The 16,607-nt window shown below is 37.8% G+C and overlaps 1 protein-coding gene across 1 annotated transcript in view; it reads right to left on the bottom strand.

The window, feature by feature from the left end:
- Nucleotides 1–9,676: 9,676 nt before the first annotated feature.
- RSRC1 (arginine and serine rich coiled-coil 1) overlaps nucleotides 9,677–16,607 on the bottom strand; it is a 444,672-nt gene continuing 437,741 nt past the window's right edge. Inside the window, exons 9-10 of the mRNA XM_052637705.1 lie at nucleotides 10,639–10,791; nucleotides 9,677–9,994 (exon numbers count right to left, since the gene is read on the bottom strand). Coding sequence (XP_052493665.1) covers nucleotides 9,902–9,994; nucleotides 10,639–10,791 — 246 coding nt within the window. The 3' untranslated portion in view covers nucleotides 9,677–9,901. The remainder of the gene's footprint in view (nucleotides 9,995–10,638; nucleotides 10,792–16,607) is intronic.

Genomic DNA, 16,607 nt, shown 5'->3' on the forward strand with positions numbered 1-16,607 from the left:
CTTTATTTTCAACTTCTGAGTCTTCTTAAAAGAAAGGGAGTAAGTATATCTTTCACACTGCCTGGAATGTGGGCAGTGGGATGTGAATATGATGGCTAGAGCTGTACTGAACCACACCGTAGAAGCCACCGACAGAGAGGAGGATGTTAGAACAAGAGCCTGGGTTCTTGCCATATGAAGCCACCATACCCGCCTTCCAATGTCTCTCCCTTGAGAGATAAATAAATGTTTTTTTTTCTACTTAAGCCACTATTTGTTGTTAACTGTTGTCATTGTGTATGAAGGCAAAATTAAATGGTATACTTAATTAATCCTAATCGATGCGCTGCCCCTGCAAAAAATTTTACCAGTTTTGGTCCCAGCATAAAACAAATGACATACTCTAAAGAGTTTAATGAAGGCATTATATACAGAGATGTGAAAAGGGTTAAAGGAGTCAATCAGGGACTGACACCAGTCTCCAGGTCACAAGGGGAGGGAGGAAGCTGTACCTGTAACAAGGTGACAGCTGTACCCTTGAGAGAGGGGCTAGCCTGCAGGAGTTGTGGCCTTAGGAAAGCAGCTACAGCAGAAACAGCAGGGTATGGAGACCCAATTCTCTCTTCCTTCCTGTGATTTCCTGTTAGAGCCTGCTATTGCTTGAACCCAAATCAGAAGCCAGAGGGCAAGGAAAACTGGGTGATTCAGTCTATAAAGGCCAGCTTCCTGGGACACTGCAGAGAAAAAAAAAAAAAAAAAGAGTGAAGAATGAATCTGAATAAGTGATGGAGAGAACGAGCTATATACAATGTCCCCTCATTATGAACTGACTTTTTAATTCTTAAATGATTCAAAGAAGATTGAGATGATGATTTGCATGAAATTGTCCAATTTGAAAGTTTACTTAGTGTTGTTATTTACTGGTTTATGGCTCAGCAATTACACTTTTAGGAATCTATGCAACTGTTAAAAAGAATGAGGTGTAGGTGGACTGCTCTGGAAAGTTATCTAAAGCATATGATCATGGAAAAAAATTAATTGCAGACAAATCTGTTTTCCTGGTCCAAAAAGAGAGCCCATGTGTCAATATCTCAATAGAAATGCATTTGTTCAAGTACAGGGCTAGGCTGGGAGGACTTTTTCTCCTAGTCTTGACTGTGTGGATCACAATAAACTGCGGAAAATTCTTCAAGAGATGGGAATACCAGACCACCTGACCTGCCTCTTGAGAAATCTGTATTCAGGTCAGCAAGCAACAGTTAGAACTGGACATGGAACAGACTGGTTCCAAATAGGAAAAGGAGTCCATCAAGGCTGTATATTGTCACCCTGCTTATTTAACTTATATGCAGAGTACATCATGAGAAACACTGGACTGGAAGAAACACAAGCTGGAATCAAGATTGCTGGGAGAAATATCAATAACCTCAGATATGCAGATGACACCACCCTTATGGCAGAAAGTGAAGAGGAACTAAAAAGCCTCTTGATGAAAGTGAAAGAGGAGAGTGAAAAAGTTGGCCTAAAGCTCAACATTCAGAAAACGAAGATCATGGCATCCGGTCCCATCACTTCATGGGAAATAGATGGGGAAACAGTGGAAACAGTGTCAGACTTTATTTTCTTGGGCTCCAGAATCACTGCAGATGGTGACTGCAGCCATGAAATTAAAAGACGCTTACTCCTTGGAAGAAAAGTTATGATTAACCTAGAGAGCATATTCAAAAGCAGAGACATTACTTTGCCGACTAAGGTCCATCTAGTCAAGGCTATGGTTTTTCCAGTGGTCACGTATGGATGTGAGAGTTGGACTGTGAAGAAGGCTGAGCGCCGAGGAATTGATGCTTTTGAAGTGTGGTGTTGGAGAAGACTCTTGAGAGTCCCTTGGACTGCAAGGAGATCCAACCAGTCCATTCTGAAGGAGATCAACCCTGGGATTTCTTTGGAGGGAAATATGCTAAAGCTGAAACTCCAGTACTTTGGCCACCTCATGCGAAGAGTTGACTCATTGGAAAAGACTCTGATGCTGGGAGGGATTGGGGGCAGGAGGAGAAGGGGACGACAGAGGATGAGATGGCTGGATGGCATCACGGACTTGATGGACGTGAGTCTGAGTGAACTCCGGGAGATGGTGATGGACAGGGAGGCCTGGCGTGCTGCGATTCATTGGGTCGCAAAGAGTCGGACACGACTGAGCAACTGAACTGAACTGAATGGTCACCAGGTGTTCTGTGACAACCTAGAGGGGTGGGATGGGGTGGGAGGTGGGAGCGACATTCAAGAGGGTGGGGGCATACATATACCTATGGCTGATTCATGTTGATACATGTCAGAAACCAACACAATATTGCAAAGCAATTATCCTCTAATTAAAAATAAATTTAAAAATTTCTTTAAAAGAGAGAAGAAAAATGGTCACTAGGTAGGGAGAGACAATGCAGCTGACCAAGAGGGACAGGTATATTTACGTTCAAAAACTGGTTCCACATGGATGACTTTCCTTTTGTGTTTTGTTGGTATTTTTCAATGAAAAAAAATCCACATCACAAAAGTGTGGAAGATATCACTTAACAAAAAGCTTAATTCTTGATATAAATCTCATTTTATGTATTCTTTTCCTAGCAAATGATCACATTTAATAATTTATATGTGATCATTTGCTAGCTGGTGTAAATTATATAATTTATAGAAAAATACATAAATGAATATTGAGAACATATTTACCAGAAAGAGAATTAGTTTAGTAAAATGGTGGCTGTTCATATTTAATTTACAAATACCACATCTGAACTAGAATCCAACATTCAGAATTTCCCTGATAGTCAAGTGGTTAAGACTTTGACTTCCAATGCAGGAGGTGAGGGTTCAATCCCTGGCCAGGGAGAGGTTGGGGAGACAAGATCCCACATGCTCCTGGTTAAAAAAAAAAAAAAAAAAACGAAAACAAAAACCACCACCCCAAACTTAAAACAAAAGCAACATTGTATCAAATTCAATAGATTCTGAAAATGATCCACATCTAAAAAAATCTTAAAAAAAAAGAATCCAATATTCAAATCTCCTATTGACATTTAAACAGTTTATTTTAAATTCCCAAAGTAAAACTACATTTCAAATCTATGCTGTCTTTGATAGTAAAAGAACAGAGATCTTTATCATGTATTGTGATAAATTCTAAAATAGGTTTCTCAAAAAATAAGATAATTCTTTGAAAGTTTTGTAACCCTTTCAAAGTTCTCTGAAAGTCTGTGTAAATGCCTTTCAAAGGGATTTAGAAATTAACTGAACAATGTCTTTTGGGAATTATATTACACTATTATAGCAAGATAAACATACTTAGAAAGTGGAACTTCAAGAAACCCAAACAGAAACTGAGTCTCTGGGAATTTCTAGACTGTGTCAAATACTAACCTATTTATCAATCATTTGTCAGCTTCTCTTATCAAGTTAATCATAAAGAAAGTGAAGTCGCTCAGTCTTGTCCCACTCTTTGGGATCCCATGGACTGTAGTCTACCAGGTTTCTCTGTCCATGGGATTTTCCCGGCAAGAGTACTGGAGTAGGTTGCCATTTCCTGATCCAGGGGATCTTCCCAACCCAGGGATCAAACCCGGGTCTCTCACACTGCAGACAGACGTTTTACCCTCTGAGCCACCAGGGTGTGAGTTAAAAGCCTCTGAGCACCTTTGTTGAAAACGGCTCACATGACCTTGGAAACACAAGTGTGCTTGTGGGAGAACAAATGTTCCTGTGAAAATGGTTTACTTCCTGAAAGCTCAAGTATTTTAGATGGAACAGCTATTATGTAACAGAGGGACTGGGCTGCTAATTATGCTTTATGGTAGTTTAACAAAATTTTTTTAATGATCTACCTTGAACATGGAGAAAGTATATTTACTTAAGATTATAACCTTGGATGACTTCTCATTTCCACTGCATGTGGTAACTGCAGCCAATTCAAATATACAGCATTATCAAAAAAGTATTTTTTCAAACTATTAATAAGTGAGTTATCTAGATTTGCTGCAGCAGAAAGAGGAAAGAAAAAAGCTACAATGGGGCTAAATAATCCAGTTAAAAAATCTACCTGTTCTTTAATATAGTAATTCAATCCATTGTACTGGTATGTTGAAAATATTTGTTTACTTCTCAATTATTTGTTTTCAGTTCCATTTTAAGCTTATGATATTTTCATAGAACAGGCACAGGTAGATAAACCATAGCTATGGATTTTATTCAAGATGTGGGATTTTGGCAGTTAATTATTTAAAAGATTATGAAGGGAGCATGTACTATACTAGGTTTTTTTACACTGGGATTTAAGCCTTAGTACTATGTGACAAGATGTGAAGAAGAAAGGGTCAACTCAGTTCATCATTCTCTCTTAGCACTGCTGCAGGATCATTTTGCCGTTCAAGACCTAAAAATAAAATGGTACATTGTCGAGTTTAAAGTGTTGTCTTACTATGCTGGTAGAGTCTACTTCTTGAAAGGGACCTATCGTTTGCGAGGAGAGCAGTCACAGCATCCATGTGTGGACCCTGAATGACCACATCTGTAGCACTTAAAATATTGTTTCTATAATTAAAAAATTGGACCAGAAAGAAAGTCTGGGCAAGTGAAGACTATGAGATCCTGGCTTAAACTCTGGCCCCACTGTTGCTCATCACTAATGCAACAGAGAAGGCCCTGTGTACTCTGTATTTCCTCATGGTATCCAAAGGCCTTGCTCAGTTCAGAGACATGCGGAGATACAAATCACAGAAACCAAACTCATTTGGCAACAAAATTTGTGTCTTTTTTAATTTAATTTTTTAAATAGTTTTTTTTTGGTGTTGTAAAAGTACACACAATTACTCTCTTACCCATTTTTAAGTGTACAGTTCAGTGTTATTAAACATATTCACACTGTCGTGCATCCATCTATGCCTGTAACCCTTTTCATGTTATAAAACTGAAATTACTCCCATTAAAGAATAGCCCCATCTCCCCTCCCTGCTAGGCCCTGGTAACCACCATTATACTTTCTGCTTTTATAACTTTAATTACTCATATAAGTAGAATCATATAGTATTTGTCTTTTTGTGACTGGATTATTTCTCTTAGCATAATGTGTTCAAGGTTCATCAATGTTGTAGCAGATTGCACAATTTTCTTCCTCTTACACTAAGTGCTAAGTCACTTCAGTCATATCTGACTCTTTGAGGCCCTATGCACTGCAGCCTGCCAGGCTCCTCTGTCCATGGGATTCTCTAGGCGAGAACAGTGAAATGGGCTGCCGTGCCCTCCTCCAGGGATCTCCTGGAACCAGGGATTGAACCCGCATCTCTTATGTCTCCTGTATTGGCAGGAGGGTTCTTTACCACTAGTGCCACTTGGGAAGCCCAAGGTACAGAGATATCTTTTTTGTTTTTGGAGTGCCCAGGCCTAATATAGCTCATTTTTTATCTGGACATAGTTGTCTACTTCCAGGATTTATAATGTGTCCCATGTATTTAACTTGTTGCTTTGAGATTTTGTGCCTTTTTCTGGGAGACCCAATAACCCTGGGTCCCAAGGAAATTAAGAATTTCAATGGTGTTCTGATCTGAGGCCTCCATGGAGGGGCCACATATTCACATGTCTAAATACTGTAGAATAGCCTCTTCTTTCAGGTGTATTTCCCTTAGTTCCTTTCCCAGGGCCTGGGCAAACAAGTGTGGGCTGTCCCTAAACCCTTAGGGCAACACTGTCCAGGTGTACTGTTGCATCTGGCCCCAGCGGGAGTTAGTCCATTCAAAGGCCAACAGATATTATTCTTCCCCTTTAAGGCTGAGGAATAGTCCATTGTATATATAAACATTCACATATACTACATTTTACTTCATCCATCCCTGGATACTTGGTTTGCTTCCATATTTTGGCTATTATGAATAATGCTGCTATGACCATGGGTGTACAAATACCTCTTCAAGACTCTGCTTTCAATTCTTTTGTGTATATACCTGGACACCGATTTACTTTTGGCTCCAAATAGCCTGAGTAATATAAATAGCCATATTGTTAAACAGACTGCTCATTTCAGATGGGCAAATTCATTTTCCCTTCATTGAAAAAATATTTATTGAGAGCCTTCTTTGTGTCAGGCAAGGGTTAGATTCTTGATCATAGGATCAATGATAGCAAAAATAACTTGGAAATACATGATGACAGAGCATTTTCTTTGATTTGGAACAAAATTCCACCAAATAGAATACTGATCAACATCCATCTCTATGATAAAAATGAAGATGAGTAGAGAATTCACAGTTTTCTTACCTCCATTTTTATTTCTGTTCTGTAAAGACTCAGATGTCTTCTTATCAAGATGACTTGCTTTTCCATTATTCCATAAGGAAGTTCCAAAGAGTAATAAGTAGGGTTACATTTAAAGAATGACATTAAAACGTTTTTGAATAATCCAAGTGCTGATCTATTGAGTAACGGCCAAGAGACGGTTCAAAACCTCTTTTGTCACACTTACAAAGAATTTTGGGGTGGTGAGGCAGGGGTAAGGAAGGAGTAACATGGGTATAAGAATTCCAGATCAATTCATCCATAGTTTAGTAACCAAAAATGTCCAGTGTCTCATTTCATTTCTAGCTTTTGTTACTATATTAGCTGCTCACTTACAGATTTTCACTTGATATCCAAACCAAAGGGAAGTTTGGCAAGGGCTTTAATCATATGCAAATGGATTGTATCATTTCACTCCAAAACAATGTCTTCTATAACAATACATGCTGGAAAATCAAACAGGATTAGGGAATGTACAGCGGTCCCCATGGTTGTGCAAGCCTTATTGGCAGGTGCAATTCATTCTCAGAAGTATTGAAAGTCTCTATCAGCTACCATTGCATGTTTCACTCAAGCATGGTGGTGATAGAAGACAGTGGCCAAACTGGCTTACTCCTCTGATTCTCCACCAAAAGGAAGCAATGATCAGAGAAAGCTAGAGGGTAACCAGGAACCTAAGATTTTGCCACGATTTTTAATAAGATGGAGAGGGAAAGGCCATTTGGGTCTTTTACATGAGGGACTCTTCCCAGGGTGGGAAGTGCAACAGTTTCTAGCCTCCTTGAGCAGCTCTCAGGAAGATGGAAGTGGATGGCTGAGAGATCCTGTGGCTCCAGGGGCTTTTCATACTTCAAGTCTCCATTTAGCTGTGATCTCACCCATGAAGTCTTCCTTCATTTTCTAACTTACATTAACTTCTTTAATTGTCCAACTTTCTTCTTTGCAACCATGTCCTCTCCCTGTCACTAAGTATTATATCTTTTATGTCACACATTTGTCTAGGCTTCCTAACTAAACCTCCTGAAGGCAGGATCCCCATTGGATTCACCATATATACCCAGTCACCCTTACTCTGTCCAGCAAAAACTAGGTAGTTAGAAAAATGTTAATGAGTAAGTGGGTAAATCTGACTGAAGAAGACCTGAGATTCCTCGAGTAAGCAGATAGTAGGTTACTAACTGCAGAGCATTTGGTGCTTCTTGTGGTCTTGGCAGGAAGGGAGATCCGGGAAATCCAGGGACAAAGCTGGGGTCTACTGGCCATGGCAGTTCAAGCACAGACACAAGGAGTACACTGAAGCTGGAGTGTAGCTTCCCAAATAATTACACGTGCAACCATTTGTCCCATATTTCATTAAGATGGGCCACCATGACAAAAAGCTCCCTTGGCATAAATAGCACACTTTTTCTATCAAGGGCTTTCTTTTGGGTTACTTTACTGAAAAATCAAAGTAGGCAGGTCTGCTATCAGTATCTTCATTTCACCTGCTGGGATGCTGAAGAGAAGTAGGTGAATGACTCAAAGTGCTCTCTTCTCATATCCTTGGGTATTTGCTTCCTCCTAACTAGGGAGGGCCAGAGACAAAAATGTTCTTCTTCCATTTTCGCTGAGAATGCACTTGTTCAGAAATGAAAACTTGTATATACAGTTCTCATCATTTTGTATAAAGTCAACGTTTCAAAAAGTACTTTGAGATCTTATGTAAGTCGAAATTGTTGCCAGTAATCAACTGATATGAAAGGAATTGTTCTGTTTTATAGATTCATTATTAGGATATTAAAGAAGGCCTGCATGGATTGCCTACCTTGAATTTGGTGATATATCTGATAGTGGTCTATGAAGTCTTTTTCATTAAATTTGATTTCACTTATGTGGTAACACTGTAGTCTTCAACAGGAATTCAGGTAAACAAAGTTAATAATACATTAAAATAAATCACATTGGAAAGCAGGAAGAAGGGGAATAGTCATTGAGTTCCTGCAGGGACTAAAGTTTAGTCAAATAAAAAAATAACCTGATTCTCTATCTCATGAAAAATTTAGCTTTAAAATATAAATCTATTGCAGTTCAAAGCTCTGTATTCAGACCACTTGCCAAAGAGGAACTCTGATGTTAAGTATAATTAAAGTGGATCATAGTATTTTCACTATTTTATATATGAGGAACATCAGGCATTCTGAGAAAAAATACCTAGTCCACCTTCTCTGTAGAATCATTAGTGGCCCAAATGACAAACCGTATTCTTGCCCAGACCACTAAAATATACTTCCCCAAAGGGTGATAGTTCTGTTACTATTTAATTTATGTAATAATGAAATATAAAATTATTCAGTAACTGTGGTCCCTCTTTAAAGTCACTAAAAATTTGTATATGTTAAAAATCACACAAACCTGAGCTCATACTGGGCACTTTACTTACAACTAAGGAAAAATATCCACTAGCGTATATTGAGAAAATGGAAACATGTTTGTATAGAAAGCAAGTATTTTGTCATCAGTCTGTTTCCAATCCTTTTGCAATTGATTTTAAGTTACTTAGAGTTTTCATTTTTAACAGGGATTACAATTTTAGCAGTTTCAGAGATATAAAAAGATGGCATCAATCTGAGCCCAAGAACTTTTCATGCTTAGCTTCTGTTCTGAGCTACAGTCTTCACAGATACAAAACTGAGCAGAATAGAAAAGGGAAATATTCATGTCAGCTGTTGAAAACTAGTTTGTAAGACAGGCCTAAAAGCCTTTATCTCTGGCATGTTCAGTATGGAATGCATAGCTGATTTTCATTCAGCCACCAGAGAAAGGCATTCTACAATGACAGATAGCCTTATCAAAATTACAATTAGCTGGATTCTTCTGCAGTATACAGCAGTTGGTTAAGCAAGGCTGAAGTGAGAGCTCTTAGCAGTTTTGTCAGAAATGATTCTCCATCATGAATATCTGGTCAACTGGTTAGGTCTAGCGTGAATGTGTAATTTTCAAAAGAAGGAGCTGAGAACTGCTAACATGTTCCAAAGAAGCACCTATTAAAAGCTGATCTCAATTCAAACAAATCATCAATTTATTTGATTTTCAAGTACGTTTTTCACTAAATGTGTTATTCCTCTAAGATTAGCATGGCTCATTCTGCTTAGATTGTTTACAGTGCTTGTTATTGTGCTTAAAATTTTGTAGTAAGGTGAAATAAAACATTTCAAATGGTTTTAAAATACATGGAAGATGAAATCTCACACTTACACAGCATATATTTTGATTCTTTTATATTCATGACCAATCAAAATTGTGTCCTTAAACAGCAACTTGATATTTTTCAAATTGTACTCAGAAACACTACTGTATACCATTTATTTTAATACTAATACTTTTAGGATTAGCTTTATTAACAGTATGACATTTTCATGCATTCTTAAACTTTATACTAGTTTCAATATTCACAATGTTTGATTAAGTTCAAATCAACAACTAGTAGAGCCTACATGAGAAAAGAATGAAATGAGATTACCCTTTTTATATAATCAGCTAAATTATTTTTAAGAGTAAAAAGTTAATACTAGGATTTAAAAACCTAAATTTCCAATGTTACTGTTAATTCAACCACATGAATATTACTTTAGGCCACAGGACTGCCCATTAGCCTTTCTTGTCGGAGAGCGATTAATCTCTTGAACCATTTTTCCTCAGCATCAGCTTTCTCAATAAATAACTGAAATGAAAAAAAAAAAAAGAAGAAAAATATCATTGTTTGCCAAATAACTTGGATTTGAAAATCTTTCAAGTCATCTTTATAGAATACATCCTTTAGCACAAGATTTAGATACTACTTAACTCTTGATGACTTCTTAACTGAAGATCATCTATTTGGAATAACCCTTGGAAAGTTTGAGTAAAAGGGCTAATGTAAAAATTATTAGCAATTTTACATTTCATTTTGTAAAGTTTATTTCCTAACTTTCTGAGAGACAGAGTGGTATGACCCTAATTCATAGAAGACAGCACAATATGACATTAATGACATGCCCACAGTCAACAAGCCAACAGGAGCAGAGCCAGAATTAGATCTTTTAGTGCCAGATGAAAAAACGAAACAAAACTCTTCTTTTTGTCTGTTTTTCTTAACCACATAAAGAATCTTCTAGAAATCAGGTAACACAGGATGGCCCAAACCAGATTCAAATACTGGTAACAGCTCTAAGGGCTGGGGGTGAGCTGTCTTATTTTTGGCAAATACGAACATATGAATCCATTTCCTTCAATGGTATTTTTGTCACCAGCCCAAAAGAACAGCAGTCTGAATTAACTTCAGTGAACTAGACTTAAGCTGACATTCTTAAGGCTTAAGGGTCTTACATTTGGATGAGCCAGAGAATTGTCATCTTGGTACTTGATAGCAGTAGGGATGCTGCTTGGGTCTATTTCCTTCTCGGTACTCGGTGGATCAGACGCCACTGATGCTGGTCCTGATGTGGCTGCTGCATGCTTCACTTCACTAGCTTCCACTGACTGAAACATAAAGCACTTTAGATTTTGAATAATAATTGCTCAACTGGCCTCCTTTGAGATGATACTAACCGCAACATGGCCCTAGGATACTGAATAACAGACTATTCCTCAAACAAGCAAACAAATACAAAAAAATTGTGAAAATGTTATTCTTACAATCAACATATTTTTCTTAAGAAATTTGTACTTATGAGTCTATACTATTGAAAAAGTATATACATTACACAGATGTAAATTCTATTAATCAAAACAAGTAGGCAACAAATTTCCATTGAGCTGGTCTCTTTAGGTATAAAGAGCAAATCTAAAGATTTTTATTACTATTTCTTAAATAACTGCCTTACTGAAATTTAATTCCATATCACAATTCATCTTGCTTTTATTATATCAGCAGAGTTCTGAAACTATCACTCCAAACAACTTCAGAACATTTGTATAACCCTCCTAAAAAAACACATATCCATTAGCAGTCACTGCTCCCCATTTCTCCCCAACACTGACATCCCTAGGCAACCACTCATTTACTTTCTGTCTTTATAGATTTGTCTATTCTGTAGATTTTATATAAAAGGAATCATACAATATGTGTTTTTTTTGTGTGTGTGTGACTGGCTTCTTTCATTTAACATGTATATCAGTATTTCATTCCTGTTCGTGGTTGAATCCTATTCCACTGTACAAAATACCATAGGCCAGGTACTGTGCTTGGTACCAGGGACAAAAGACTAATAAATCATTGTGCCTGCTTGGAAAGAACCAAGAGTATAGTACTACTCAGGTTAATTTTAACATCTCCTTCCCTGAGGGAGGAGAAGGTCAGGGAAGTGCCTAATTCACAGCAGGGCTGAGGGGATAATATGAAATGAATGATGAGATAAACTAGATGAGAAGCTGGAACTAAAAGTTAAAATTAAAAAACTCTAGATGATTGACTAGCCTTATTTTTTTTCTGCACCCATTGTTCTAAACCTATAGCTTTTCAATTTCCATGTTTTGTTGACTTTCCTACTTCTGAACATCCACTTCTCTGAATGAAGTGTAAAACAGATGCCACTGGGGAAAATGAAATATGCATGAATTAGTTATTAGAATGATTTATCTCAGAATTGGAGATTCGTCTATTTAACCAGTACTTACTAAGCACTACTAATTGCTTAGCACTGGGTACACCAGGGAGAATAAGAAGACATGTTCCCTGTCCAAACTGAAGATGACATTTTGTTGAAGGGGTGACAGATCTCTAACAAAAAAATACCAAAATATATATATATAAACACAAATTGCAACAAGTTACAATAGAGATGTTTAAAGAAATATTCAGCAAATTTGATTTGGAAGTTTTCTTCTTTTATTTTGCAACCAATATATTTTTTTCACAGACCTCAAACATTACTACATCTCCAAAATACTGGTCATAGAAGACTCATAGCCCTAAGTGATACTACACTGACTTTTTATAAAACTGAAGACATGTAACAGTAAAACCCCATGTTCCACCCAGAGGGAAGTGGGGAAGTATCCCAGCCCAGTGAGGTGCAAGACACAATTTTTTAAAATTATGTGTTGCCACACAGGGAAAAGAGTATTTACATGTGTGCCAAATCATTTCAGTCATGTCTGACTGTGTGATCCCACGGGCTGTAGACTGCCAGGCCAGGCTCCCCTGTCCATGGAATTCTCCAGGCAAAAATACTAAAGTGGGCATACTGTTCTGTGTAACTAGGCCAGGCTATGACAGGGCTCAGCTAGGAGACTAGCTGTCCATATTGAACAACCTTAAAAATTGTGAAGTGTTGTTATTCTAGTTGCCAAAGATGCAGACTGCACATATTCAGGTGGCAGAGATAACATTCTATTACAAAAATCAAGTAATCTGATTTTGTTTTTACCTAGACAGTACATCAGTTTTATTCAAAAATCGCTTTTATACATATAAGGTATATAAAGAAAACATAAAGTTCTCAATGGTTAGGATCAGAACATAAAATTTATTATTTAATAATGGTTAATTTAAAAATAACCACTTAGCAAACACCCTCTTCCAACAACATGAGAAGACTCTACACATGGACATCACCAGATGGTCAACACCGAAATCAGAATGATTATATTCTTTGCAGCCAAAGATGGAGAAGCTCTATACAGTCAGCAAAAACAAGACCAGGAGCTAACTGTGGCTCAGATCATAAGCTCCTTATGGCCAAATTCAGACATAAATTGAAGAAAGTGGGGAAAAACACTAGACCATTGAGGTATGACCTAAATCAAATCCCAGTGGAAGTGAGAAATAGATTTAAGGGACTAGATCTGATAGATAGAGTGCCTGATGAACTATGGACGGAGGTTTGTGACATTATACAGGAGACAGGGATCAAGACCATCCCCATGGAAAAGAAATGCAAACAAGCAAAATGGCTGTCTGGGGAGGCCTTACAAATAGCTGTGAAAAGAAGAGAAGCAAAAAGCAAAGGAGAAAAGGAAAGATATAAGCATCTGAATTCAGAGTTCCAAAGAATAGCAAGAAGAGATAAGAAAGCTTTCTTCAGAGATCAATGCAAAGAAATAGAGGAAAACAACAGGATGGGAAAGACTAGAGATCTCTTCAAGAAAATTAGAGATAGCAAGGGAACATTTCATGCAAAGATAAGCTCAATAACGGACAGAAATGGTATGGACCTAACAGAAGCAGAAGATATTAGGTGGCAAGAATACACAGAAGAACTGCACAAAAAAGATCTTCATGACCAAGATAATCATGATGGTATGATCACTCATCTAGAGCCAGACATCCTGGATGGTGAAGTCAAGTGGGCCTTAGGAAGCATTACTACAAACAAAGCTAGTGGAGGTGATGGAATTCCAGTTGAACTATTTCAAATCCTGAAAGATGATGCTGTGAAAGTGCTGCACTCAATATGCCAGCAAATTTGGAAAACTCAGCAATGGCCACAGGACTGGAAAAGGTCAGTTTTCATTCCAATCCCAAAGAAAGGCAATGCCAAAGAATGCTCAAACTACTGAACAATTGCACTCATCTCACACGCTAGTAAACTAATGCTCAAAATTCTCCAAGCCAGGCTTCAGCAATACATGAACCGTGAACTTCCAGATGTTCAAGCTGGTTTTAGAAAAGGCAGAGGAACCAGAGATCAAATGGCCAACATCCGCTGGATCATGGAAAAAGCAAGAGAGTTCCAGAAAAACATCTACTTCTGCTTTATTGACTATGCCAAAGCCTTTGACTGTGTGGTTCACAATAAACTGTGGAAAATTCTGAAAGAGATGGGAATACCAGACCACCTGACCTGCCTCTTGAGAAACCTATATGCAGTTCAGGAAGCAACAGTTAGAACTGGACATGAAACAACAGACTGGTTCCGAATAGGAAAAGGAGTACGTCAAGGCTGTATATTGTCACCCTGCTTATTTAACTTATATGCAGAGTACATCATGAGAAACACTGGACTGGAAGAAACACAAGCTGGAATCAAGATTGCTGGGAGAAATATCAATAACCTCAGATATGCAGATGATACCACCCTTATGGCAGAAAGTGAAGAGGAACTAAAAAGCCTCTTGATGAAAGTGAAAGAGGAGAGTGAAAAAGTTGGCTTAAAGCTCAACATTCAGAGAATGAAGATATGGCATTTGGTCCCATCACTTCATGGGAAATAGATGGGGAAACAGTAGAAACAGTATCAGACTTTATTTTTCTGGGCTCCAAAATCACTGCAGATGGTGACTGCAGCCATGAAATTAAAAGACGCTTACTCCTTGGAAGGAAAGTTATGACCAACCTAGACAGCATATTGAAAAGCAGAGACATTACTTTGCCAACAAAGGTCCGCCTAATCGAGTCTATTGTTTTCCAGGGGTCATGTATGGATATGAGAGTTGGACTGGGAAGAAAGCTGAGCGCCGAAGGATTGATACCTTTGAACTGTGGTGTTGAAGAAGACTCTTGAGAGTCCCTTGGATTGCGAGGAGTTGCAACCAGTTCATTCTAAAGGAGATCAGCCCTGGGTGTTCTTTGGAAGGAATGATGCTAAAGCTGAAACTCCAGTACTTTGGGCCCTTTTGATGCGAAGAGTTGACTCATTGGAAAAGACTCTGATGCTGGGAGGGATTGGGGGCAGGAGGCAAAGGGGACGACAGAAGATGAGATGGCTGGATGGCATCACTGACTTGATGGACGTGAGTTTGAGTGAACTCTGGGAGACGGTGATGGACAGGGAGGCCTGGCGTGCTGCGATTCATGGGGTCGCAAAGAGTTGGATATGACTGATTGATTGAACTGAACTGAATTGAAAAATGTGTGAGGAAAATGATTAATTGCTTCTTTAAGTGAGGAAAGCTGTTTTAGAGAAAATTTGACTTTTACAAAACCCTTAATACGGCCAGCCCACGATCAAACATCTGGCTTTAAGTAGCCCTGCCACCTGGTGGTTCAGTTTGGAACAATTTGTTTTAATATGTACTGTATAAGTAAAAGAACAAATGACCATGCTGCTTAGTTAGGTACCCTTTTTGAACACTGGTGGATATTGGCCAAATACAACAACGTTAGGACTGAATAACTTATAATAAGCTTATCTGGGAGAGCAGTCTGAAAACAAGTTGCATCTTGGTTTCTCAAGCTGATGATATATCAGGAACTGTCAGACTGTCTATCTACTCACATTAGAGAATAGGATGGTAGAGAGTTAAAACTAGTTAAATCAACGTGTTGCAGGAGACACACCATCTAGCATGTCACTGGTGATAGCCACTTTTCTGGTATTATCTCCCTAGTTGAATTAGTGGAATTTATACAGCTGAAGACTCTACCAATGGAAGGGGTCATTAGGTTATACAAAAGCCTTCTTTAGAGATACAAATTTTATACCAACATGTGTAGAATTGTCCAGGAGAGAAGGATGTTGAAACTTGGGTCATAATTTAATTTTCAAGAAAAGGATAGCCCATAAGATCTCCCCATGACCTGGATGAAATGGTCCTCTAGATAATTTACCTCCCTTTGCTAAGTCATCTCCTGATAAATAATTCATCTTCTTGGACATCCTGAATCTATACCTCATATTGCAGACACAGACATTTTAGCAAATGGAAGGGATATCACTTTCTAAACTAATAAATTGGCCTACTGTTTTATATTACAGTCCAGTGCGAATTTATGCTTTGCTGGCCCATCACTGCTCTTCTGATGATTTTGATATGTGACAACTAATACAAGTCCAGGGTTGGATAGCTAATATTTTATTAGCCTTACTGTATGTTTACCAAGGTAAATGCCATCTTCTGAGGCTTTTTAGCATATTCCCCTTTTAGGGTCACTTCAAAGCATGCTTTTTTTATAACTTAACAGGGAATATGCATTGAGTTACAATTATGAGAGACATTTAATCAGTAGGAAAAAAAATGGGTTCTGCTGTTAGATAAATTTGGTTTAGATGCTGCTTTCAATCATTTATTAGATTTAACCATGCATTATAAAATTTATTGAACCTCAGTTATAAATGTTACTAGGATACTAGTTAAATTATAAAAGTTAAATGTCTAGTATAATGGTAGCCATTATAATGGTAATTATTATTTTAGTTAAGTTATTTAAATATATATGAAAAAGTGGGGCTGGGATACAACATTGTTTTATACCATTTGCTTAGTGCTTTAACATTTCCAAATGGCTGTGTCGAAACAAACTGGTTTCAAGCTGATGTCTATACATGAAACCAGTAAGTTACTGTGTAAAGTAATTTTAAAACTCTTTGCTTGGTAATACAGTAGATCACCTAAGCCTCAAGTAAGGAGAATTT

This window comes from Budorcas taxicolor, chromosome 1, assembly GCF_023091745.1.
Source record: "Budorcas taxicolor isolate Tak-1 chromosome 1, Takin1.1, whole genome shotgun sequence".
In the NCBI taxonomy this organism is placed as follows: domain Eukaryota; kingdom Metazoa; phylum Chordata; class Mammalia; order Artiodactyla; family Bovidae; genus Budorcas; species Budorcas taxicolor.